Source organism: Myxocyprinus asiaticus, chromosome 34 (assembly GCF_019703515.2).
Source record: "Myxocyprinus asiaticus isolate MX2 ecotype Aquarium Trade chromosome 34, UBuf_Myxa_2, whole genome shotgun sequence".
NCBI lineage: Eukaryota > Metazoa > Chordata > Actinopteri > Cypriniformes > Catostomidae > Myxocyprinus > Myxocyprinus asiaticus.
In genome coordinates this window covers 10,688,578-10,715,415 of record NC_059377.1, presented here as the reverse complement: position 1 = coordinate 10,715,415, position 26,838 = coordinate 10,688,578, and the positions used below count along the sequence as shown (strand labels likewise).

General features: G+C 38.9%; 1 protein-coding gene across 4 annotated transcripts in view; it reads left to right on the top strand.

The window, feature by feature from the left end:
• LOC127425077 (protein tyrosine phosphatase type IVA 3-like) overlaps window positions 1–26,838 on the top strand; it is a 54,190-nt gene that overhangs the window by 10,364 nt on the left and 16,988 nt on the right. The window contains exons 1-4 of one of the 4 annotated variants that reach the window (XM_051670715.1): window positions 8,726–8,910; window positions 11,762–12,247; window positions 19,814–20,322; window positions 22,132–22,224. In XM_051670715.1, coding sequence (XP_051526675.1) covers window positions 20,218–20,322; window positions 22,132–22,224 — 198 coding nt within the window. In that variant the 5' untranslated portion in view covers window positions 8,726–8,910; window positions 11,762–12,247; window positions 19,814–20,217. Of the gene's footprint in view, window positions 1–8,725; window positions 8,911–11,761; window positions 12,248–19,443; window positions 20,323–22,131; window positions 22,225–26,838 lie in introns of those variants that run through there. The other 3 variants (XM_051670716.1, XM_051670714.1, XM_051670713.1) reach the window with 3 other exon arrangements.

Here is a 26,838-nt window from a genome sequence, read left to right as displayed (position 1 = left end):
CAATTTCCCGTGAAAAAAAACGGCCTTCTCCACACCATTTGGATTACACCAATTTGTGACGCTTCCGTTCGGTTTGTTTGGGGCTCCGGCTACGTTTTAGCGTCTCATGGACCGAATCCTCTGACCGTATTCAGCTTATGCAGCTGCCTATTTAGATGACATCATAATTGACAGTAATGATTGGCAGCGTCAAATGCAGCATCTGAGGGCGGTTCTGAGATCGCTGCGATGAGCGGGACTCACAGCAAACCCCAAGAAGTGAGTGATTGGGCGGGTGGAGTTACGGTATCTGGGGTTCCACTTGGGCCATGGGCAGGTGTGTCCCCAAATTGACGAGACTGTGGTGATTGCGACCTGCCTGAGGCCCAAGACCAAAAAGGGGGTGAGACAGTTCCTGGGGCTGGCTGGTTATTATAGGAGATTCATGCCTAATTATTCAGATGTCACCAGCCTGCTGACTGATCTCACTAAAAAGGGAGCTCCAGACCCGGTCCAGTGGACGGAGCAGTGTCAACAGGCGTTCACGCAGGTTAAAGCCGCACTTTGCGGGGGGGGCACTTTTATATTCACCCGATTTCTCTCTCCCTTTTGTCTTGCAGACGGACGCTTCAGACAGAGGGCTGGGGGCCGTGCTCTCGCAGGTGGTGGAGGGGGAGGAGCGCCCGGTGCTGTACATTAGCCTTAAGCTCTCGCTGAGGGAGACTAAGTACAGCACCGTAGAAAAAGAGTGTCTCGCCATCACTCTCCGGTACTACCTGTTGGGGTGGGCCTTCACCCTCTGCTTGGATCATGCCCCGCTCAAATGGCTCCACCGCATGAAAGATACCAATGTGCGGATCACCCGTTGGTATCTGGCTCTTCAGACGTTTAAGTTCAAGGTGGTCCACAGACTGGGAGAGCAGATGGCTGTCGCTGACTTCCTTTCCAGGAATGGGGGGGAGTGGTAGACAGGCCGGATATCTCCCCGGCCTGAGTTGGGCGGTGGGGATATGTGGCAGCAGGGGCGTGGTCAAGCGTCCGTCCGGAGAGAGAGAAAGCAGTAAGGGCGCTTGCACCTGAGCTAGATTATGTTTAACACCTGTTTCTAATTCCAGTGAGCATGGGGAGAGCGGCATATAAGCAGCCTTGCCACCAGCAGAGGAGAGAGAAAGTCTGGCACAAGGAAGGCCAGGGTGCTCCTGAAGCTGTTATGTTTAATCTGTTATGTTTGTGAAGCTGATGTGTTTAAGTGACTACGTGCCTGTGAAGCTGATGAGTTTGTGAAGTTGTAAGCATTGAAGTGGCCGATTCAAAGTCCTACCTGAGCCTGGAAAAACCTTCTTCCCCGTGTTCTCCTTCCCTTCTGTTTGTGAAGCTGTGTTACAACTGATTTTCATGCGAAGGGAGCGGGTCGCTTTTGCCGGGAAAATCCAAAGGATGTGACGTTTATGCGCGCTCCCGAGAGCCTTGCCTCAGACAGTAATAACTTCTCTTCCGCTATTCAACAGCGACAACAAACTGCAACACTAGGTACCGTTATCTTAGAGATAGAATCCAGCAAACATCCGGCTCCCAGCACAACACCGACTCCTACACAAACATTTTTCTACTGAATCCCATCTGGCTAAGCGGGATCGTGGTCGAGTGCATTTGATTCCTGGAGGGACCTTTATTCGGTTTTGGGGATCAGAACTGACCCTGAATTGGCGTTCTTCTTATTGGACAGGTAAGCTTACATAACTGCAAAGCATGTGAAATATAGTGCCATAAGGATTTATCTGTGTAATTTTAGCTAACTTGATCTTGCCTGCTAACGCTGACGAATTGCAAGCTACCTTGCTTCGTAACATTAAAATAATTTCAACGATCTTCTCTTTATGCTAAAAGTCAGGTATACAGGATAAATTTAAGCAAAAATGCTGGTTTTCTATTCGTAGTACAACATATAACATACAAAGCATACAATAGTGCAACATAACAGTGCAGTGCAACAGTAAACTGTCTGGTATAGTTCGGTAGTATGTAGCTGTATGTGTGTATCATTATACTATGTTAGCTGATAAGTAGTTTTGGTTTAGTCTCAAAGTTTGTAGTAAAACAGTCATAACTGTGTAATTTTAATTATGCTACCTCATCTGTCAGCATGATGCCGGTGGATCACGTTCAGTCTCTTTGTACGTTACATCGTTGTTTTGGTTGATGCTCGCGTCCCTATGATGTGTGTGCACAAGCATGAGCAACAGGTAGCTGGCTGCAGTTCACTTAACGGCCACAGCTGTCATTAATAACAAGGGTTTCTGAATTTTACATACTGCACCTTTAAGTGTTTTTAAGTAGCGCCCTGCTGAAATCTGTTTTATTCTTTACCAAGTCATGCTTTCCTTTTTGTTATTATTATTTTCCAGAGTTTAATTTAATTTCATTATCAAAATGTTGTCTAATGAATTCATTCATAACATTTTTAACAAGTGAAAATAGAACTTTCCAACATGTCATTACATCTTGCTTGTGATATATTGCTTAATTATTATTATTATCATTACAGTGAATATTACATTTTACTATACAGCTGAAATATATTTCTGTCACAATTTCTTCAATTTCAGGGCTCTAGCTTATATTTTGAAACGTGCTTTTATTATAACGTGTATTTTTTTGCTGAAGCTTCACTTTCCAGATAAACAGTTTGCGACGCAGACTTTTAAATCACGTCTGAAATCTCATCTCTTTACATTGACCTTTGAGTCTGACAAATTAAATGTAGGACAAAGTTTTGGACTGTTTGTATTATAGACTATTGGTGTTTGTGTGTTTGTGTATATGGTAATTTTTAAATGTTATGTTTTACATTTTATTACTGTGAAGCACTTTGGTCAACTCTGTTGTTTTAAATGCTTTATAAATAAAGTTGAAACTTGCTACACGCCTGGTTTGCATCTAGAATCAGTAAGACTGATATAAATTCTTAAATCTCAAAATTGATCTTTTACTTTATGCGCAACTCTCTTCTAGGCCTAGGTGATAGGATAATGTAATCGGATATCCTGATATTTTTTTTATAAAAATATCATGAAGATATTTTTTGCTTGCATATGAGACAAAATTTCACCCGATGAAACATTGGTTACCGTTTATCAAGCGCTGAAACTTTGCTGGGTACAAAACAATCTGGAATCATGTGTAACAGTCACATGAAGTCCTCTTTGCAACCTGAACTTCAGATCGTCGAATCTTTGTGACACCTGTGCTAAAAACAAACTAGCGCAATGAATGAAACGGAGCGCGGTTGTCTCGAGATGCCTTTATAAAAATGGAAGTTCTTTTTTTACTTGACACGGTGTCTAAAAATGTGCCGGTTCTGTGCAAGACTCTGAAGACACAGCAACACGCGGTGAAACTGGCAAAGATGTCCATCCAGCACTGGTTTACATTGGAAAACAATTAATAAATGGCGCAGGTGCGCAAAAACACATTCGTGAGAACAGCCCCAAACTCATCCATTTGCGTGTGTCTAAGTATTATGTAGGCCTATTTATTTTTTCATTAATTACAAACCCAACCTGACCCCTAAAGGGGCGGTCTTACTACGCTTCACGCTCCATTTAAACGCATCCGAACGCAAGAGACCGGAAACGCAATCTCATTTGAAGAAATTTCGTACGGCACTGCAAACCAAAGTTAAAGTTTGGGGAACTCTGAACTGTGAATCTGGATGATGAGAGGACGTGTGACCAATAGAAGATCGAAACGTCACACGCTGACCTTTAGACTGAATTCTGCGGATGCATATTTCAAAGCTGTGTGTTTTTATTGTTCCTGGAAAGTGAGTAGACGGGGTTTTCTAACATTTTGATTATGATATTATTTGTTATCTGGGAAATGTTATTTACTAAAACCAGAAGCACTCCTGTGTGACACCCTGGTCTGTTGCATTGTTCGAAATAATTTTGCATGTTCAAAGCCTAGTGTGACCGCCCTTCAAGTTATACTTGGAAAAACTGACCCGAAACCCGAAATCCGGTCGTGGAACTAAATTCTTTAGCTTTTGAATGTATACTTGCCCTTAAATGTCAAAACATGAAAATATTTTAACAGTAGTGGTCATTTAATGTGTAAATCAGGCAGCCCCTTTCTTTGTTACTGGGCAGTTCTTGGCCAAAATAAGCTATTTTATGCCAAACGTCTGGCTACGTGAGACTACTTGAAATGTGTTTAAGGCTAAACTAACATGTAAAAACAAAAAAGTACTTTTAATTGCTAATATTTATATAATCTCAATTATTTGAAAACCTGTAATCTCGACAGGCTGTTACACAACAGTGAATGTAACCATGGATTATGGAAACGTCTTCCATCCATTAACATGAAAAGCTGGGGAAAGCAATCACTCTGCATCAATAGATCTACCTCTAAATGTTGTATTGCTCTTTTACAATGGGTTATTGTTCTCATCCCATGAAGTGGTTATAATAGAAATGCTTTTAATTAATCCAGCGAAGGGCCATGGGTGGCTGCCCGAGCTTGCCGTGATGCAAGTCCTGGGATTTAATCACAAGGAGACAGGGTGGGAAAAGAGGGAAATCTCACTCCCCCCATGACAGGCTGTTGAAAGAGGCTGCACTTTTTGTGTTCGGTCATAGAGTTGTTCACAAATCATGGTATAAGGTTAAACTCTCTGCTTTTGCACAAACTTGACAACTCAGCACAGGCATTAGCGAGCTATTATGGAGCCCTTACAAAAATGTGAAATGGATCCTCTGAGGCCTGTGCATAAAGTGTGTACTTTTTTAATGGTAAAATAGTTTCTCCCATCCCAGCTTAATGTGCACAGACAACTGTAAGTTAGCCATTATTAGGTTTATGTCCCAAAAAGTGTAAACACTGTTCCTTTGGCACTTTCAAAACTGTCTTTCAAAACACAAATTCTTTGGGGGCTCAACCAATCGTGTGAGTTTGGGGAAGGACTTCCTGTTTTTTGAACAATGGCAGATGGGGTGGGATAGAAGGGGCTTTTAAAAACCTGTTTGGTAAGCCCAATAAGGCAAGCGTCACTATTGTTATTGCTCATATTTTGGTGCGTAAATCCTGTACTGTTCATGTAATGGTAATGAATGATGACCCAAATCATGTGGTTTGTTGAGGAAAACTGTGCTATTACTTTATTAAGGTTTCATAATTATAATTTTCACATGGTAGGCGATAAATATATATATATATATATATATTTTTCACGTTCAAGGTGGGAACCTAGCCATATCTAGGGACCAGAATATCATAGGTACTTTGGGGTAGAGTTTGACCGATATATCAGATTTACCGATTAATCGGGCCGATAGTTGTGTTTTTAGCTATCTGAAAAAAATCTCCCTTTCTTGTACATCCTTCATAGATTTCATATGACAATAAAAAACTAAATATATCGTCAGTAGTGATGAAGCATACAGCATATTTGGCTTTGTAAGGCAGTATTTTGTAACTGTAGAACAACAAACACATTTGAAAAAAATAGAAAAAAATATTTTCATAAATTTCAGATGGGAAAGGCTTTGAAGAAGGTTCAGGTGTGGAAGAAATTTAGTGAAGTATTGCCACTGAAAGTGATACTAAAGTTCAGCTTTATTTTACATTGAGTGAAACTTTTCATTCATATTAGAAATTTTAAAGGCCTATTGGCCTTTTTTCCCCACTGTAGTTATCGTTATCAGCAAAATCCACTATCAGTCGACCTCTACTTTGGGGTGGGCTCTTTTGACTTGTCAGATTTAGATCTTAAAATGAGAAGTCTGTATCACATGATTTGTGGTTTGATTATCGCACTACGTCATGTAATGATTTTGTTTTTATTTCGATTAATCGTTCAGCCCTAATGCACAATAAGATAAGGGGAATTCATTAAGGAAGTAAATAGGGTTCATTTTGATTTCATGTTGTCTTAAGAGTTCTGAATACTGAGGTCAGGCTTACTTGAGTTTAGGGAGACCTCATCTGTGTATGTCTCATTCATTTGAGAGTTTTTGCTCCAACTTTGTGTTTCCTTAAATATTTTTTTTTTCACAAGATTTAGAGTCCAGCTGCAGTTCTCAGACAGGAAACCCTCTGACATCAGAATAACATTTGTGTGTTGTTTGAAAACTCACAGCTGCAGAAACAGGGAATGTCCTATGAAAAAAAAAAAAAGAAAGAATCCAGTATCCAAAATATACTCTTTTGAGACCTCAACAATAAGGATTTATTTTCTGCTGGCTCCATGACAAAAATTATACATTTTATTTTTAGCTATGTATTTTATTTGTGCCAGAACAATATTAATATTTTTCTTTAAATGTCAAGTTTCTTTACAAAAATACTTTGTGAAGTTGCAATAGTAACTAAAATTAAACAGCTATAATGTAAAACTATGTTATATACGTACTATATAGTTATATAAATATATGACATCTTTTGTGTTGTTGATGAGTTTGGAACAACATGAGGGTGAGTAAATTTTGGCAAAATTTTCATTTTTGGATAAACTATCCCTTTAAGTTTGCCAAACATAAAAGAAACCCTCTCAAACTGCCCCTGAGCCAGCAGCCATCCTTATTGTTGAGCCCACCTTATAGCAGACTAGATAGTATTATCTGACTTTCTTACAGCTGTTTTGCTCCCAGTGCATTGATTTAGAAAATGTTTAAATTAGGGATGCACCGATCCGATACCTGGATCGGTATCTGTCTGACGAGCCCGATCTAAATCCGATACTGTGTGTTAGTCATGTTCGTTACCGTCAAGCTAAAAAAAAATGGCAAAAAAGAACCATAAAAGCACCATTAAAGTAGTCCATATGACTCATGCATTTTATTTAAAGTCTCTTGAAGACATACAATAGCTTTGTGAATCTCAAAAGTCTGCATTCAATAAATAAATAAATAGTCTGGCGCTTCAGTAAATGAGCGCTGCTCTGTTGTGTCACACAACATTGCTGTTTTCGCTCGCAATATGTGATCGCTTCTCTTATGTAGATGCTTGATAGTTTGTTTCGCTTATAGCATGCATTGAGATTGGAACTGGAGAAGCAATTCAGCAGATCTTAAATGAAATTTCTATTAAACTACTGTGAACTAGCCCACACACAGACACTCTAAGGTCACAGTCTTCCTGGAGTGTTCCGTCAAAATAAAAGACCCAGGGTTTTAAAGTGAAGAAATTATGACTGAAATACATTACTATTGTATGATAAAATTTCAAATATTTATTATTATTTATATTATTCTTTTTAATAACAATACCAGTTATTATTATCATTATTAATATTATTAAAATATTAAATTACAATAATATTTAAGTTGATTGGGTTCCAAAAAATATCTGATTGAAAAGTGGACTGATATTACAACTGAAGTGAACAAAAAAGAGGTCCAGATACAAGATGAAAAAATGTGTAAAGAGAACTGGCTTCTTTGAAGGCTTTGACTGAGAGTTCAGGTATCGGAATTGGATTGGGAGAGAAAAAATGGTATCGGTGCATCCCTAGTTTAAATCTGAAGGTCTTGTACTTCTGCATGAGTTGAGAATGAATAGTAATTTACCGTCATACTATCCTGTTCTTCTGAATTTAAGTGTGTCTCATTCATACTCGGGAGACAGGATGAGGGATTTCCTGTGTTGTGATCCTCCATTCTTGCTCTGCCAAATTTGGGCATTCCTGACTTTTCAGAGTTCTGTGAGAATTCAGATTCCGGCATTCAGACAGACAGACAGATCTCCAGACCACTGGTGCTCTCATAGGGGTTTAGAAGAAAGACTAAAGTGTCCAGCCTCTTGTAAAACAAGATCCCAGAGGGTTGTAGATATTTTAATGTGAAATTGTACTGGAATATAATACCAGTCAAAAGTTTTGAAACACTTAGTCTTTATTATAATTTTTTTCACATTTTTGAATAATAGTGAAGTCATCAAAACTATGGAATAACATAAATGGAACTATGGGAATTATGTTGTGACTAAACAAAATCCAAAATAAATCAAAACTGTGTTATATTTTAGCATCTTCAAAGTAGTCACCCTTTGCCTAGAATTTGCAGACATGAACTCTTGACATTTTCTCAACCAACTTCTTGAGGTATCACCCTGGGATGCTTTTTAAACAGTACTGAAGGAGTTCCCATCTATGTTGGGCACTTATTGGCTGCTTTTCTTTATTATTTGGTCCAAGTCATCAATTTCAAAAACTTTTTTTTTTTATTTTTATTAAATTTGAGTTTTATAATGAAATAAATTAATATGTTGGCACAATTATATTTTTGTCTACAAAACTAATTTCAAACATTTAAGAATACGCCTTCAGATCAAAAGATTTTTAAAATCATGAGAAACATTTCAGTCGTGTTTCAAAACTTTTGACCAGTAATGTATATATAATATATAAAATATTGTAATAAATTACAATATATTATTATTATTATTATTATTATTATTTTAAGGAGATTAGAGGTTCATAGAACATTTGTGTTTTCTTAATCGAAAAGGCCCAGCCTGCTTACAGGCTGATAATATACTCTTGTATATTATCTGCAGCTCTCGAAAACAATGTCAGCCTTGTTTTCTATAGCCTAAATATCAAAACCTTTCTACAAAATGATTGCTCATGTCCAGGTTGGGCATGTGGGTAATTAATGAGATGATAACAGTTGTCTTGTTGATGGCTTAAATAACTTATGAAAATCTTTTCATACTGAAACCCTTCACCCATCTCATGCACATGGTGTTATGCTCAAAGGCACCTGGAGGTTGTTGGCCTCTTCCTGTTTTCCTGTAAGTGGGCCTGTTTGACGTTTTCAGCTGTATTTAAAGACATTTAAAGTTAGCAGCGCAAACCACAAGGTATAGCCTGTATCAGAATGAGTCCATTTCATTCTTAAATCCAGTAGTATCTTATTGGAATATTTCAGGGTAAGTACAATTCAAGCTTAACCAAGAATATTTATTTAACATTTTATTTCTAATGGAATGCTTGTAGAGAGAGACTGATAATCAGTTTGATCAATTTTTTTTAATGATATTCACAATTTTTCGCTTAGCCTAATCAGTTATCAGTTCTTTTATATCAGGTTAACTGATAAATACCAGCCGGTGGGTCTCTAAAGAATACCATCCAACAACAGTATTACACAACTGGAAATCTGTGTATACCAAGGTTATTATCGTAAACTAAAACTAAATGTAAAAAAAAAAAAAAAAGACATTTTCGTAAACTGAAAAAAAAAAAATACATTTAACAATTGGAAAAACTAAACTAAAATAAAAATTCATGACTCTGAAATAAAAGAAAAATAATCCTGAATAAGATTTAGTTTTCATTTTTGTTGCGGTATGTTTTTAAACCTTTAAATCCGCCATTACCATAACATGAAGATGCCACAACACAGCGATAATAGACGGCCTAAAACTTGATTGCATCAGCAACAGAGCGAGAATCACTACCAGAGAGGCAAAGCAGGTAGATAAGTCTTTTCACTCATTCTGTTTTACCCTGTCAATCTGTAATTTGATTTAGATTTAATTTGGAACTGGTAAAGAGTATGGTTTGAAGTTCAGCAGGGCTCGACCTTAACGCTTGTCCAGGACTAGTGGATTTTTGAAGGGGCAAGTAAAAGAGAAAAGTACCCTGAATGTCAATAACGAAAAAATAACCGGCTATATTTTTATATAGCCAAGGCCTTATTACAAATTTCTTATTCTGCTGTTAAAAATAATCCAGCGCGCATCATTTTATAATTCACTAGCGATCTAATAATAGTTGCGCACTTTCACGGACAGGCGGCTTTTTGTGCGCTCACATGCGCATGTGCTCCGAGAATGGTCGTAATGCGATACGCGCCTGAAATACATTTAAAAATTCCTTGGTGAGGTATTCATGTAAACTCAGAGAGTGATGTCTAAAGGGAACGTAAACGGGTAAAAAGCTGATTTATATCAAAGCATCAGACTTGTAAATGTTAATGTAACCTAATAGACCTGCTGCAGTATATGTGTTGTTAATTTCAAACAACCATAACAAGAAAACCACTCACTGTTCTTGACTGGATAACTTTTATTAGCTTTAAAAAAGTATTAATGTATTATACAGTACAATATACAGTGAAGACCAGAAATAGTTTTATTTAGCATTTCATTCTTGAATACTTGATACTGCTGTTAAAAACATTTAAAGATGCTAACAAACATTAAAGATGTTTTTTGTTCTATTTTAATTTATTTCTATTCATTGCTGTATTGTTTTATTACTCACTGTTTAGTAGTCTTGAAAAATTATTTGAGTACAATTCTTACATAACAAAATAGTATTATTATTTGTTGTAATAAGCTGGTATCAAGGAGTGTCAAATTTGACTAACAACTACAGAAATGTTTGGTATTGTGATAATGTATACTGTATATATTGTGAATGGTAGATCTTGCTGCAATAGCATGAAAAAGTAGATCTCATTCCATAGAAGTGTGAGCACCCCTGCTGTATTTTCTTCATTCTAAATTTGAAAACAGAAATGGTTTATCTGTTGAAAAAGCTATCAGTAGAATTTTGAGTTGACTCAAGGGAGAACTACCACTTCTGTTAATCAGCCAAGCAGGAGTGGTTTTCAAACAATGCTGGTAATCTTAAATGGGCAATAAATCTATCAAATTAAAATAAAAAATTTGAGTACTTGTCAAATTTAAGATAAAAATGCATTCAAATGCTATGTGTGCCATGCACTGACGATGAATTTGTTGGAGGTTTTGGCCGTCCCCTTGCTCTCTTATCAGCGCCTCGGACCATAAGCAACGCCTTTTAAAATGCTGTGTCAGGAAAGGAGTTCAATTTCAAAAAGCGCATTTCGAGGTCCCCGTGTTCTTTTCCATTTAGAATCACAGAATTCAGTCATTAAAATGGAATTACCTATAAAACACGTAATGTCACAGAATTGAATATTTGAATGTTCAATTAATCCAATCAAAATTCACAATGTCCTAATGTGATTATTAAACTGCAAAAGGCTGTGATTTAATACAGTAAATGAATAGTCTGCATGTGCTGCGTGCTTCAAAATGAATGTGTGAAGCTGGCCACTCATACACTGAAAACACTGTATCATGATCATCAGACGCACTCTGTGTGTGAGTGTAGTAGATGGCAGAGTACTCATTCACTTTAAAGCATGCAGCACATACAGATTATATATTTATTTAATTAAATCACAGCCTTTTGCAGTTTAATAATCACACTGGGCCATGTAGCAACCTGCTTATCCAGAAGTGAGAAACTACGGTCAAAAACACAGAAACTGAAAGAGTATATCTCATGTTCCGCCAAAATAAAAGCTCAATTTAAGCGGACGCATGAAGAACAAAAATATCACTAATATTCACAGCAGTAATAATAGTAGTAATAATACATCGATAATAATTAATATCTCGCATCTGTGATGCTCTGTTTTGCAGCACTTTTTTTTACTTTAAGTAACTTCAATGTTGAATTTTTGGATTGTGTTGTGAGGATCTGAATAAAAGCACTTTTGAACAAATCTATGATTACAATTAACAAATCAAATGTGTGATCAAACAATGTAGCAGGGCGGAGGGCGGGGCCGGGTCGTGATTCCGCACACCCGGCCCCTAATAAGGCTGATTAAGCCCGAGAGGGTTAAAGCCGACCTGAGACGGCAATGTGTCAGAGAGAGGGAGAGTTACGAACAGCTGTCCGACAACTGTGTGTTTGTGTTTTTGTTTTAGTTAATTATTAAATATTATTTATATTGTCAAGCCGGTTCTCGCCCCCTCCTTTCCATTGATGTGTTACACTGGTGCCGAAACCCGGGAAGGAGGAGGGATGTGCCGTAGTAGAGTCCTTGCCACTACCATCCACCCCAATGGAGAAGCCACGGCCATCCGTTGGGGGACGGAGGAGCCCAGCCACCTGAGAGAGGATGAATGGCCGCCGACCGCGAGGGGAGGAGGGGCTCCTAACCGACCGCCTGGAGTGGTCAGGGGCGGAGGAGACCCCTACCAGCCGCTGAAACGTGGCGGGGTCTGAGACCGCGAGCGGGAGGGGCTCCTGGCCGATCACCTGGAGCAGGAGAACTGCTGCCAGGGGCGGGGGAGACCCCTTTTGTCCACCAAAAACGCGGCGGGGCTTTCTGTCCGCCAGGGGCCGGAGGACTGCTTCCGATCCACCTGGGGAGGCACGGCTGTCGTCCATGTGAGGGTGGAGGAGTGGCCGAGGACCAAGCTACGGCGTATCAGAGAACCGGTGAGTAAAATGTTTTTTTTTCTCTCTCTTCTCTCTCTCCCGCTGCCGCTCCGCGTTGGCCTTTCCCTCTATTTTTAAATATTATTTATATTATCTTAAGTTGGTACCGGCACCGTTACGGTGTGTATGTACTGTGTTATTTTGTTATTATTTCCCTCCCCTTGTCCCCTTCCTCATCCAGGTAGGCGGGGATGACCTGCCGGCAGACGAGCCGGAAGACACACCCCCCAGGGAAAGAGGAGGGGGGATATATGTCATGCCGGGGCTCCCCGGCCTGAGAGAACGAGGGAGGAATGTAGCTGGGCGGAGGGCGGGGCCGGGTCGTGATTCCGCACACCCGGCCCTTAATAAGGCTGATTAAGCCCGAGAGGGATAAGGCTGACCGGAGACGGCAATGTTTCAGAGAGAGAGAATTACGGACAGCTGTCCGACACCTGTGTGTTTGTGCTTTTGTTTTAGTTAATCATTAAATATTATTTATATTGTCAAGCCGGTTCTTGCCTCCTCCTTTCCACTGATGTGTTACAAACACATTTGATAAAAATCCATGTAATGTTATGTTGAAAATTTATTGTTTAAAAATTTAAAGTTTTAATGAATTAATTTGACTGGATATGTTGATGATAAAAGTGAATTAAGCTAATTAATCTGTCCAAAACAGATTTCAGGCAAAAAGAAAAGAAAACACAGAATTTGGGAAAAAATAAAATAGAATTTAGAAAAGAATAAAACAGATTTCATAGGGCCCTAATATCAGTCTGTCACTATTGTACATCACATGTGGAGCCATTTTCAAACTTGTTTTATGTGGATCAAATATGTTGTTCTCAATTGCGTAACTTTGATCTTGCGGGCCCCAGTGCAAATCAACTGTCGGGGCCCCCTGTTTTCGCCTTCCAGGGAGGGATTCCCCCTCGTTCGTTTTCATCACCTGCAGGGCCTGCGGACCAGTTATTTTAAACATTCCCTTGCCCTGTCTGTAACTATGCCGCTCTATTCCAGATTGCGACTAGAGCTACAATGTGCTCCATTAATCTTTCTGTTAGTTTTCAATGTTTGACAAAATCACGAAAGCTTCACTAAGTCAGTTTGTCAAAAAAATGTCTGATCTAACACTTCCTGGTTAACTTCATCTTGTACTTTCCATTGCTCAGGCAGGATGGCAGTTGGTCTCTCAAACAAACCTCACAAATCCAGACTTTTGAAAACAAACCCCCACCCACTGTTATCTCATCCACTGCCCGAATCCAGTCAGGACTAAATGCATCAGAAAGCAGCTGCCAGGCCTATTTTTAACATGCAGGTGATATATAGCACACAGGCCAGTCACATTATCACTCTATGCAATTTGTGAGATACAATTAGCCTGGCTTGCATGTCTGCAGATTTAGGGTTGCCTCTTTGACTCATTTCAGGCAGTGGCAGTCACTCTGCATATTTTTCTAGAGGATCCCAACATGAGGACAATGTCCCTGGTCATTTCAATCTGGTTTTTACAGTTTCAGTGGCGCTTTTCAGTGCAGATTTGAGTTGTGAAGCCGTCATCGTGTAATGCAGGCTTTTCAAATAGGATGTTATTGAAGGACGTAACAGTGCAGTCTACTTTAGACCCAACAGTCTAACGAGTAAGCACCATTTCTGATTTAAAATGCGAAAAGACTTTTTACACAAAAGGTAGAAAATGGTCATGATTGTTTCACCTACGATCACTATTTGCATCAACATTGGAGCCATTGTGGATTTTTCTCTAGGTCAAATGAAGTGATCTTTTAGAAAGTCCCCATCTTTAAAATCTGCCATTCAAATAAGACCATTTGTTGGCACTGCCCAAAGACTTGGTGACTGAAAATAGTAGAGTGATTTATTGAAGTCCAAGAAGCTTCTGAGGTGCCAAAGTTTAGGCGAAATATGCAAAGAACCATGTGCAGAGATGAATATCTAAGCAGTTGTTGTGTTTTTCTAATGGGTCCCCAATGTGACCAGAGACCACGTGTAAAGAGAACTCGTGTGTAATGTGCAGCTAACCCCAGTGGGCCTCTGTTCCATTTCCAGCCCATGTCGCCTTGTTCTGGCACTGACACACTGGAGTTTATACTATGTCAAGGAACACTGCGTACCATTTATTTCAATTGGTATGGTGTGTCACACCATCACAAGAACATAGAGGAAAAATGCAAGGGTTTGTGAGAGTGATGATCCGTCATGTTACCAATAGTTGAGGAAAGTTTCGAAACACGATTTCTCAGAACTTTTGCTGCAGCGCACTCTGATGTTCCTATAGTCATCCATTGACCATTAAAATCGTTAAAATACAGGCATCACATTTTAGCTAGCCTCCTATCCAACACTTTATTTTAAGAAAGTTAATGTCTGTGAACAAATTTGGTTACTCATTCCATATTTATTTATTCCACACAAATGACGTATGTCATATGTCAATAACCTGTAATACACTTCCCTCGTCTCATTACAAACCCATATGTTTTCTTTCTTTCATGGTACACAAAAGTTATTTTCCTCTTAAAGTCATGGTTAGGTTTAGGTAAGGGGTTACACTTCATGGTTAGGTTTGGGTTAGGGGTTAAACTTATCCCAATTAGGCTACATTGTTTATTGGTTCATTAATTCTTCTCTATGGGAGTAAATGTGCTTTTGTACAAGCCAACTCATATGATTTTGCCATCTTGTACTGTTATACAACTTGTCATGAGACCGTATTGAATAACGCCCACTCAGATCTGCTCTTTCTGTGCTAGTGGACAAGTACGGTTAGTCTTGAGGTTGAACGGTGTTCAGCAGCACAGACCAGCCTCAACTCTTAATGGGGTCTTTTCATCTTTGAGAAACCCCTCTTTTTCTTTTTGCTTTTTTCTTTCTTATCAAAAATATGTGTAATTTCTCTTTCTATATTTCACTGAACTCCCTCTCTTTCTCTCTCTCTGCCCCTTCCCTGTTTTGGCATAGCTTAGTGCCGTCATACAAAAGTCCCAGATGCCCAAAGCACTACTTAAAATTGTCAGCACAAATATGTAACCAGTATGTGCAGTCTTAGGGGACAAGGATTGGTAATTGGTCTGTGAATACAAGTGCAACAACACTGTCATGGTTACCCTCAGTGCTGAAGTTCATGGTAATGCTGCAAGTTTACCAGTAATATCACGCTATTGTGGCCTCAACATCGATTGTTTACAGATCTACAACTCTCTGTGTGTATCGGTGAATGTGTGTGACCCCTGTGTCCTGTTGACATAGCACAGAATCACCCAATTAACCCTTCTCTGCATGGAATAAAGGAGCACAGTACCTCTGGGCAGACCCCCCTGCGGAATTGGTGTCAGAAGTATTCCTCTTTTTGTTTGTTTTACATGCTGGTTTTGGTTCAACAACTGAAGTTCATACATCAATACTATAGATTGATTTTGCATTTAGCTAGCTCAGCATATTTTATGCTCTACATACATATGCACTGTGATAAAATGCGCTTGTATACATAATGTAGGTAGCTTAGTGGTAAATACGCTGGCTACCACCCCTGGAGTTCACTAGTTCGCTAGTTCGCCAGGGGGTGCTGAGTGACTCCAGCCAGGTCTCCTAAGCAACTAAATTGGCCCAGTTGCTAGGGAGGGTAGATTCACAAGGGGTTACCTCCTCGTGATCGCTATAATATGGTTAGTTCTCGGTGGGGCACGTAATGAGTTGAGCTTGGTTGCCGCGGTGGATGGCGTAAAGCCTCCACACGCGCTATGTCTCCGTGGCAACGCGCTCAACAAGCCACGTGATAATGCGCGAGTTGACGATCTCAGATGCGGAGGCAACTGGGATTCGTCCTCCGCCACCCGAACTGAGGCGAATCACTACGCAACCATGAGGATTTAAAAGCACATTGGGAATTGGGAGGGAAAAAAAATAAAAAATTGCAGTTCCGATTGGTGCCAAAATATACCTTTAAACCACAGGATCACATTTAATAGAGTAAATAGGTCATTGTTGTTTGGTTAGTTATTATTCTGTTTTTCCTCTTGCTCCACAAAGTGAGTTAAATGATTTTGTTGGGTCTAAGCAGCAAAGATTTTCTGGAAGGGTGGATTACATTTAGATAAAGTGTGTTTATTTTGAAGAGGAAATGTAAATTAGGTTAATCTTCATTATTAAAGTTTCAGTGAATTAGCAGTAGCAAATGACAGATTAGGATTGCAGTTACATTTCTAATCCAGTTTCCTAAAAGAAGTCTGTACCTGCATGGTTTTTGAGCATTTTATAATCTCAATACTGCAGGAGCACAGAAACTTTCATGTGGCAATTTTTGCCATTGCTAGTTTTGATCTTAAGGGTTGAAAGAAGAAAACAAAGATCTACTTCCAATCTGACTGGATGTTATGGGTATGTTCAGAATGGTATACTTCTTAAGAATGCAGTATGCTGTGCATGCATGTTCATGGAATAGCTTACCCAGATGACTAACTGTATTTGCCAACATATGCAACCTGAGCACCCTGCGTGGAATACTGCATCCCATAATGCAATGCAATGAACCTGACCTACTTTGGTGTCCCAACACTGTAGCCATGTTTGAATTTGCATACTTTGGGAGTGTGTACTGCATTTGATGAAGAACTTGCATATTGTCCATTTATAAAAGTACTTTTTTCAGTAGGTGTGGGGGTGATATATGATACACCGGTTGAAATAAACATTTCCGAGTGTTGTTTATATGAAAAAATATTTAAAGTTCCTTTTTTACCAGAGTGACGGATAATGATTTGTTGTGCACCTTTTGATTGGAACATGCATTCTGAACCATGTGGCAATGTTTTGCATAAGTTTGTGTTAGTGTAACTACATTCCCAGACATACATCATACTGGAACGTGGGCATCGTTCCGTGACCCGAAACTATGACATACTAACTGTGAAAATAATATACTCTGGTGTTGTTAAACAAGTACAATTTACTTACAAGGAACAACTTTCTTGGTACACTGTAAACCCTAATAAGTTTACACATTTTTTAAGTTAATAAGTTCAGATTTTGATTTTGGACTACAAATGCATGTTAATTGCTCAACTTGAACTATTGAGTAAGCTAACTCGTATACATTTTGATGACACAACTTGAAATTTAACTCTGGCTGAACTTAAATTTGCCATGTAAGCGCAACTGAAATACTTCAAATAGAGGGAAACTACCTAGCTAGAACTAGCTAGTACGGTGAATGCTAGCATGCTGAATGCATGCTAATTGAAAACATTATGCTTTGATTGGCATAGCAATTGCTCAGTGAGTAAAGCAATGTACTGTAGAACAATCTTAAATTGTACCTGTCCTCAATCTGAGCTCAAGCTCCACTATTCACCATAATGGTTACCCCCAAAACTTCAGCATAACAGAAACTCTTCTAAAGAATACAACAAAACATTAAACACGACCTATTGCACGTACACTCTTATTGCACATAGAGCCACCTGACTTGTGATTCTCATTAAAATAATAATAATAATTATGCATTTTGAAACGGACATCTTCTCAGCTCTTTTAGGATTATGGGATAGTAAAGCATCCAGCGGATGTAGATGGTATTATCATCTGGGTATTTTTTGCATACTGTTTTATGAATACTGAGGATTCGGACATACTACTCATTTGACGTCCTGCTTTTTGCAAACTATATAGGGAAGTATGCATATTTGGACACAACACTTGTAATGTAGACAGCTTCGGTGATTTATAATAGGAGCATCTGGAGGACTCGAAAGAATGCATCCTGCATGTCCACACCCTAATCCTCTCCAACACAATGTTGAGCTCTGTTGCTGCTCTCTGATTAATCAGATTGCAAGGTACAGAGAAAGATGCCATAACCAATCACAATTAATAATGAGTCCCCCTTTTTGCACATTTTTGTAGTTACTGTGCAGTTGATTTTGATTTGTGTGAAATGTAACGTTCCTAATTGAAGTTACGCAATTATTGTGTTGTCTTGATCGATCATTGCAGTCTTTGCAACCCATTCTTTGTTCTGCACCTTTAAAGGTGCACTCAGTAATTTTAAGTATGTCGAGGTGGCTTACATTGGCTTACACTGACACCTAGTTGCCTGGATGCTGCATCATTCAAACACGGTAGTTTACTATGCATGGTAAACCAGGATAAATTTAATCCATGAATTAAAGTGTTCAATAACAGGGCAGTTACTGAGATTAAAGGTGCTGTAAGCGATTTTTATTTTTTTAAATGTATGCAAAAAAAATGTCCTACTCCCTTAAAGATATTAATGAAATAAGTGTCCTGCGATATCTCATCGGTCTCTGTGACCGCTGTCGACTTTGTAAACAGCAAACATTGATGCTTTTCACCTGTCAATTATTTTGCTTGTTCTTATTTGAAGCAGATCATTGAGGCTATGATTCATAATGTTTGTCAGTTGAGGGCACTATTGTGCCACTGTTGAATTTGTCAGCCACAGAAATAAACAACGCTACTGTTTTGCTTGGTTTTTGTCTCAAAATTATCTTTGGAGGGTGGGGTTTTGTAATGAGGGGGCATGGCTAATTCAATGGCTCAATCACGTGAAAGCTTCAGAACGCTAAAATCACTTACGGCACCTTTAAGCGAGTAGTATTATGCTAGTCATGTGATGCTAACATGGCAGTCCCCCATGAGGTGCCCCAACCCCATGTAGAATAAAAGCTTTTAAAAGGTTACTCATATGACTGAGCTATTCATCTCACATGAGTGGTCATGCTTATATGCATACTGTACGTTTCAAAATTACTATTCATTTCTTTAGAAGTAAATCTTTTTAAATGTGGAAAAAAATTACTGAGTGAACCTTTAAGTGCTGCGCCATATGCAACACTGCTGAAGTCACTCGCGTTGGTCCCTACAGTCACAGATCTGTGGGGAACGCTCATAAAACTAGAACACATAGGAGCAGCATTCATACATCAGAATCTCCAGCTGTTTGTTCATGTCTCTCTATGCATCTGTGCCAGTTCACATTGTAATCTACAGTAATCCAGAACTCTATAAATATTGATTAAGCCACCATGGGTAAGCAAGACTTTTGATCTAATATTGTCATGCTGTATTCATACCTGAGTAACTAATGATTTTTTTTTGTGATTTCTCCATTTAAAAAAAAAAAGTTGTTGTAATTTAGCGATTGCTTTGCATGAGTGTAATACCTATAATTTGCCATTATTTTGGTCAGATTTAGTTTTGACACTGAAGTTATTATCTTGAAAAAGCCTTCAGGAAAAAAGGAAAAAGCCTGGGAGATGTATTTACTTTCTCGTTATCTGCTTTCTGCCTTTATGTTGCGCAATATTATGTGTGTGTGTGTGTGTGTGTGTGTGGGTGTGTTTGTGTGTGTGTGTGAACGGTGGCATTGTGTGGGTGGGTTCAGGGACACTGTAATCTGCCCTCACTCACTCATAGTTAACATAAGCTGCGCTGTCACTGTCTGCGTCATGTTTGTCTTAAATGGACTGTCCCTGCTCTGATTGTTGGTCTTTAATTTTAGAGTCATAAACTGACTTGTGTCTTTTTCCAATCTCTGTTTGACAGCTCAGCCCTTCTGTAGCGGCTTTGTTCATGGCGTTCTTGCAGAGAACTGAAGTCTACTGCTACGCTCAACATCCACACGCTTAAACCAGGGGAGAATGCTTGGCGCGCTACACGCTGACCTGCACTGATCTCTGGATGCACTCTGTTCCCTCTGCTGCCTGTGGTTCCACCACCCAGAACTCCTTGCAAATCTAATGGGGTGATCTTGCCTCTCTGGCTACATAAAGCCATTAAAGAGAGGATAGAAGTCTTTGGGAATTTGAACATCAAGGAATCGTACTGTACAGTGTTTTATTCACAAAGAAATATCTGAAACTGGACACAACAGTGAAGAAGATCCATTGGGTGAATTTGGTTGTAAACGGTTTCTTTCAAAGTTTGGACTCTGAATTGGAGGCGGAACAATGGCTCGGATGAACCGGCCGGCTCCAGTGGAGGTGTGTTACAAGAACATGCGGTTCTTGATAACTCATAACCCGACAAACTCCACTCTGAACAGCTTCATTGAGGTAAGTACTTTTTAGAGATGGACTAATAATGAGTTTGACCAATATATTTTTACCAATATTCACATTTACAGCGATTCCTTTAAATCAGGTCTACTGATAAACGCCTTCTGGTGGGTCTCTAATGTATAGCACCCAAAAACACCATTAAACCACTGAGCATTCAACGGAAAACAGTTTTCACTAGTAAATAAATGTAATATTTCAGTTTGTTTGCAGGAATCATGTGATTTTTTTTTTTTTTTTTTTTTTTTTTTACATTATAGCCAATCATGCTTAGAGTAGTTCAGTAATTACAAATCTGTTCTGTTTAATGGTTATCGTACACCTAAACATACAAGTAATCCGTATTGCATTTGTAGTTTACAAAAAACAATATTGCTTAGGGATGTCAAAATATCGTTATATCGATTATTGGTCGGAACATTATTTTATCAATATATTTTTGAGGCATCAATATATTAAAATTAGCCAACATTTAAATTAGAAACCCAATTTGTGTGCTTTACCATTCACTCAGTTGGCCATCTGTTTAACAGTGTGGTGTAATAGCATTAGGAGACTACAAGAGGGCGATACTATTAACTGAAGCAGGTCATGATCACACACATACACACACACACACACACACACACACACAGGATGAGCTGATGAGGCACAGGAAATTGCAGTCCAAAGTTACGAAGGTTTTTGAACTTCAAGAATGTACAAAGAGACGTTGATTTTGCAGGTTAGTGAAACTGGTGTAACTGCGCAAACTGAACAGTTAGAAATGGTGATGTTTATTATGCAATTTCTCTGTATGTAGCCATGAGTAGGTCTTTCATTCAAGCTGTCAAACCACAAAACAATATACTTGTAACTGAAAATACATTGTGTAGGCTCTGACTGATACATGTTCACAATAGATCATCCAGTGATGGCTAGAGTAAATAATCTTTGTCCTTTGATAATGATTTGGGTTGAATTTAATTGAAAACTATGCAAGATGAGCTCCGTGGTGCTGCAGAATGTTGATGCTGAGCATTGGCGGTGTGTGCGTACCTTTGTAGAAAATAAATTATTGTTTTGAATTTTAGAACGCGCCATATCGTCCGCCAGACGCGGCTGGTGTTCGAGCCCCTTTAATTTACTCTGCCGCTCACACTTTACCAAAGTTGTGTTGAGAAATATATTTGAAGAGACAAAGACTATTGTGCAATGGGCAGCCCTATTTAAATCTGAAAAAAAATCCCGATATACATCGATAATCATCTGGAAAATCTTCAAATTATCGATGCGTAAAAAAGTCATTGATCCCATGCCTAATATTGGTTGATCTTTAGAACTTTCACTCTGTCATACCACGACACATTACCCTGTGTGTCCTCTGTCTCTCTGTGTGTGTATTTGTGTAATCTGTTCCCTGCCACCCTCCGCTTATGTATTCGTCCCTCACTTTAACACAAACACATTTTAAAAGCACGTCCCATCTTGGCTCACATGGTCTATCTTAAGACAACTCCAACGTCACATGGCCCACTCAGTGTTATCTTGCTGTGAAAGTGTGCATGAACCATAGAAGCGCTAATGATAACAGCACATCCACAAAGCCTCTGTTGCCATGGAAACCTATGCCAGTGCTCCTGTCACATGGCATGGATGAGGGACGGAGTGTGTTCACAGGCGGCTTACCTTACCTCTCATCCATTAACATGATTGTGTATGTATTTTAATGTATTTTGAAAAAGTTACGTAAGAGCAAATGATGATTGCTGCCCTTGTTTTGTAAATTCAGATGTGCCATGTCTTTCTCTTTCCATCATGCATCAGGATCTTAAGAAGTATGGCGCCACGACGGTGGTCAGAGTTTGCGAGGTAACCTACGACAAAACCCCGCTGGAGAGTGATGGAATCACAGTAGTGGTGAGTGCACAATGTCTTGATGACTGTTTCAGAGATAATATACAGTTATTCGAAGGGATTTATTTTGTGTTAATAACTGCTAGTGATAGGCCGATATATCAATCAGTCAATATTTGTCCATTTTGAGATTATCATCATTGGCCAATAACTGTGCCCAGTTGGCAGATTAACAGAAGGTGTCATTCCGCCTAATGTCAGTTCCAAAATCAACTGACATCCTTCTAAATGGATAACAAGCATTTTGTGTTTCAAAACTAATTAAGTAAATGCACATAAAATATGGATTTGGTTTGTAATTGTTTTATTGTGTGAGAAGAAAGAGGTTGCGGAGCGAAATGAGAGACCTGAAATTATGTCAGAAATCGATTGGCTGGGACAGTGGTCAATTATGAAGTTTAGCAGTCATTATAAAAAAATATTTAACTGCATAGTGCTGCAATTGACCAATCAGTATCAGGTTTTCCAGAGACCCATGTACAAAATCATGCTTATTTCACATTTAAAGGCAGGGATGGTGGAAAGGAGTAAACGTAAGACCCCTGCTTTGGTTCGCATAGACTGTATTTGTAAGACTTCTGCAAAAAGTGAGAAAGGTCCCCACAGACCCCCTTGACCCTATATACTCTCTCTCACACACACTATCTTCATTATAGAGAATGTTCTCTTCCAAGCAGCCACACGTGTTTCTTATTACAATTGTCAACGTTTCACTGTTGCTATGGTAGCTGCGGAGCCTGTTCTCTCCGTGTGGCCTTCGATTCGGTCCCCGCCCACCTTCCCCACCACCCAACCTTTCTTTTATACTTTTCCTTTTGACTTTCTCACAGCAAGTATGTAAAGTAAGAAGAAAAACAAGGCAAGCTGTTGCATAAGTCCCGACTTCACTGCCTGCTGTGGATTTGAAGGACACTCTGGCTGCTCGGCACACCTCTGCAGTCCCACAGCCAAGTTCTCCAATGTTCTGTTATTTGCCAAACTCAATAATTCACACTAATACAACACCTTTTTATTTTGTCCTTCAGAGAGGTTGGTCACCTCTTACCCACAGTGAATAAGACGTCTGAATGAAGATGCAAGGGCAAAACAATGTCTGAAACATGTGTGATGCATTGGATGCCAGTTAATTGTGTACATGTTTTATGGCAGAGCCATTCAGATCTAGTCTTGGAGGTCCACCATTAGGGTGGGCGATATGATGTTATCTATCTTGGCAACGATATAAAGTGTCAACTGTGATTTTGCAATATTGTGTATATCACGATATGTAAATATCCATGTGCACATTGTGGGCTTATCTATCAGTGGGCAGGGCTTCACGTGAGACTGAGAGAATTGAAGAAACATGGACATGGGTTTTTCCAGCATTGAACATTTTTCTGCTGCCACCCAAGCAAATTTAATGATCTTCATCGTGCATTTCGCACTTTAAAAGTGCTAAATATTCTTCTCATCTGACACACGAATGTTTCAGTTGACTGTGGCATGCGCTGTCTCTGGAGCTCCGAAGTGTGTGAGTCCATCAGGCTTTCCGATATTTGTGCTCCAGACAGACAGGAGAGCTTCGAGTGGGATCGCTCGAGCTACTCAATAATTTTTGACCCAGGAAAACCCCAAATGGAGAAAGAAATCGCCACAGAAAGGGACGACTCCCAAACAGGTCAAGAAAATGAAGAGGAGTTTGTTATTAAAACAGGTGCGACATAGTGTGCAGAGCAGGAAAGTTAATCTGCAAACTGTTTCGCACAACGATAATCACTCGTAATACAAGTAATCTATTTTATCACCTCAAAATGAGAACATTATGAAAGCCAAAAGATGAACTCCTCATTAATTCGGTCATTTATTTATTAATTTATTTATTTTGCAAGAATTTATATTTATTTAATATTTATTTTCTTCTGGAAGTGTTAATTTTCATTGGGATATATTTTTTTTTAACCTATGTTTTATTTGCTTAGTCGCATTGCTTTAAGAAGATTTGACGTTTCTTGAGCAAAGTTAATAATAATAATAATAATATTGGTCAACAAAATTTTAAACTGAAATGTGGCATACTGTTATATTTAGCATTTTAGTAAGGTTGATTTTTGAATACAAGTTGATTTTTATTTATTTACTTTGAGTTGCCTTGTTCCAAATAATGAGGAAGTAGTTTTAATTTATAAAGTATTTAATTCACTGATTCTGGAGTTCCAAAAATAGGCATTACAATATGGTTATTTAATAAATAAACCAATTTGTATTGATTTTCCAGAAAGCCTTTACTGTATTGTGATATATATCGTTATCATGAAATAAAATTATTCATATCGTGATATAAGATTTTGGTCATATCGCCCACCCCTAGCCACCATCCTGCAGAGATTAGCTCTAACCCAAATCATGCCTGAACAAGTAATGGGTCTTCCTCATTACTTTAAAAATATAGGCAGGTGTGCAAGAGCAGGGTAAAAACTAAACTATACGGGATAATGACCCTCCAGGATCCAAAACCAGATTTGAATAGCCCTGTTTTACGCTGTTATTTTATCTAAAACCTGCATTTGTTGTTTTTGTTCGCAACTGTATGGTGAGCTCATGAATTGTCATTCATCTGGCACATGAAATGCATTTTGCAAGACTGCTACATGAATGATGCATAAGACAATTACTTGCATCCATGATTTACGCCCTTATTTTATCCAAAACGAATGTTTTTGATATCCGCAGCTCTAGCAAATGAGTTGCACTTAAGTTGCATGTTGCAAGGCTGCAACATGTAGGAGCATTGGGCATCGGTTACTTGGTCTTTGTTTTACGCCATTTTTATCTAAAATGCATGTTTGTTGTTTTTGTCTGCAGATCATTGGTGAACTCAGTCATCTGGCACATGAGTTGCATGTTGCAAGACTACAACATTATGATGCATTAAGCCCAAAGTATACTTAAATCAGACAGACACTGACTGTCAAGACACGTGACGCAATCTCGTCGTCAGAAGAGTGCGCAAGCACTGAACGCGCGCAGCCCAATTTTTCTAACTGCGCGTCTTTGAACGCACAGAATGCGCATGCACCTGGAGTTATTTGCATTAATTAGTGGGTCTTCAAGGTGGCAACATTTATATTTGAGCCGTTGCTGTCACGAAGAAGCACTAGAAGATGTAATTGCTGCTTAACATCAGGACATGAAGGTAAAAACAACAACAGTGGATGTGCGACTCAAGAGCGCATGTGTGAGGAGGTCTGGAGATACCTGCATTTGTATAACTCGAGTCTGAAGGAAAATAAAACATCTTTATGGGTCTAAATTCCTGAAGAGAAAGTCCGGTATCTCCTAGCAGGCATGCATTTGCCATTGTGTATGCACGCATAGTTATATGGAGTATACGTTTACAGGCTCACGTTTCACATCAAAATGGAAGTATACCTAGGGCTTTAGATGTCAGTTACTTGTGTTTGTGTTTTACACCATTTATTTATCTAAAATGCATATTTATTGTTTTTATCCACAGCTCCATGGTGAGCTCACGAAATGTCAGTCATTTTGCAGGACTTGGATGTAGCTTAAGTTACATAAATTCATGTTTTACGCCATTGTTTGATCCAAAATGCATGTTTGTTGTTTTTATCCGTTGATGACACATTCAATGTTTTCTTGCGTTTGTGTTGTACACCATGGTTTTATCATAACGCATTCGGCATGAGTTACTTGGATTCGTGTTTACGCCATGGTTTTATCATGATGCATTGGACATCAGTTACTTGCGTTTGTATTTTATAGCATAGTTTTATCATGATGCATTCAATGTCAGTTACTTGCATTTGTGTTTTATGCCATAGATTTATCATGACGCATTCAACATCAGTTATTTGCATTCGTGTTTTGCATTCGTGTTTTATGGCATGGTTTTATCATGATGCATTCAGCATCAATTTGTTGCATCTGTGTTTAACACCATGGTTTTATCATGATGCATTCAGCATCAGTTACTTGCGTTCATGTTTTACGCCATGGATTTATCATGATGCATTCAACGTCAGTTACTTGCGTTCGTGTTTTACGCCATGGTTTTATAACGATGCATTCAACATCAGTTACTTGCATTCATGTTTTACGGCATGGTTTTATCATGATGCATTCAGCGTCAGTTACTTGCATTTGTGTTTTACGCCATGGTTTTATCATGATGCATTCAACGTCAGCTACTTGCATTCATGTTTTACGGCATGGTTTTATCATGATGCATTCAGCGTCAGTTACTTGCATTCGTGTTTTACGCCATGGTTTTATCATGATGCATTCGGCATGAGTTACTTGGGATTGTGTTTTTGCCAAGGTTTTATCATGATGCATTGGACATCAGTTACTTGCGTTTGTATTTTATAGCATTGTTTTATCATAATGCATTCAACGTCAGTTACTTGTGTTTCATGCCATGGTTTTTTGCTTGCATTCGTGTTTTACGCTATGGTTTTATCATGCCACATTTGTTGTCAGTTATTTGCATTTTTGTTTTACGCCATGGTTTTATCAAGATGCATTCAACTTCAGTTACTTTCGTTCGTGTTTTGCGCCATGGTATTATCATGACACATTTGACGTCAGTTATTTCATTCTTGTTTTGTGCCATGG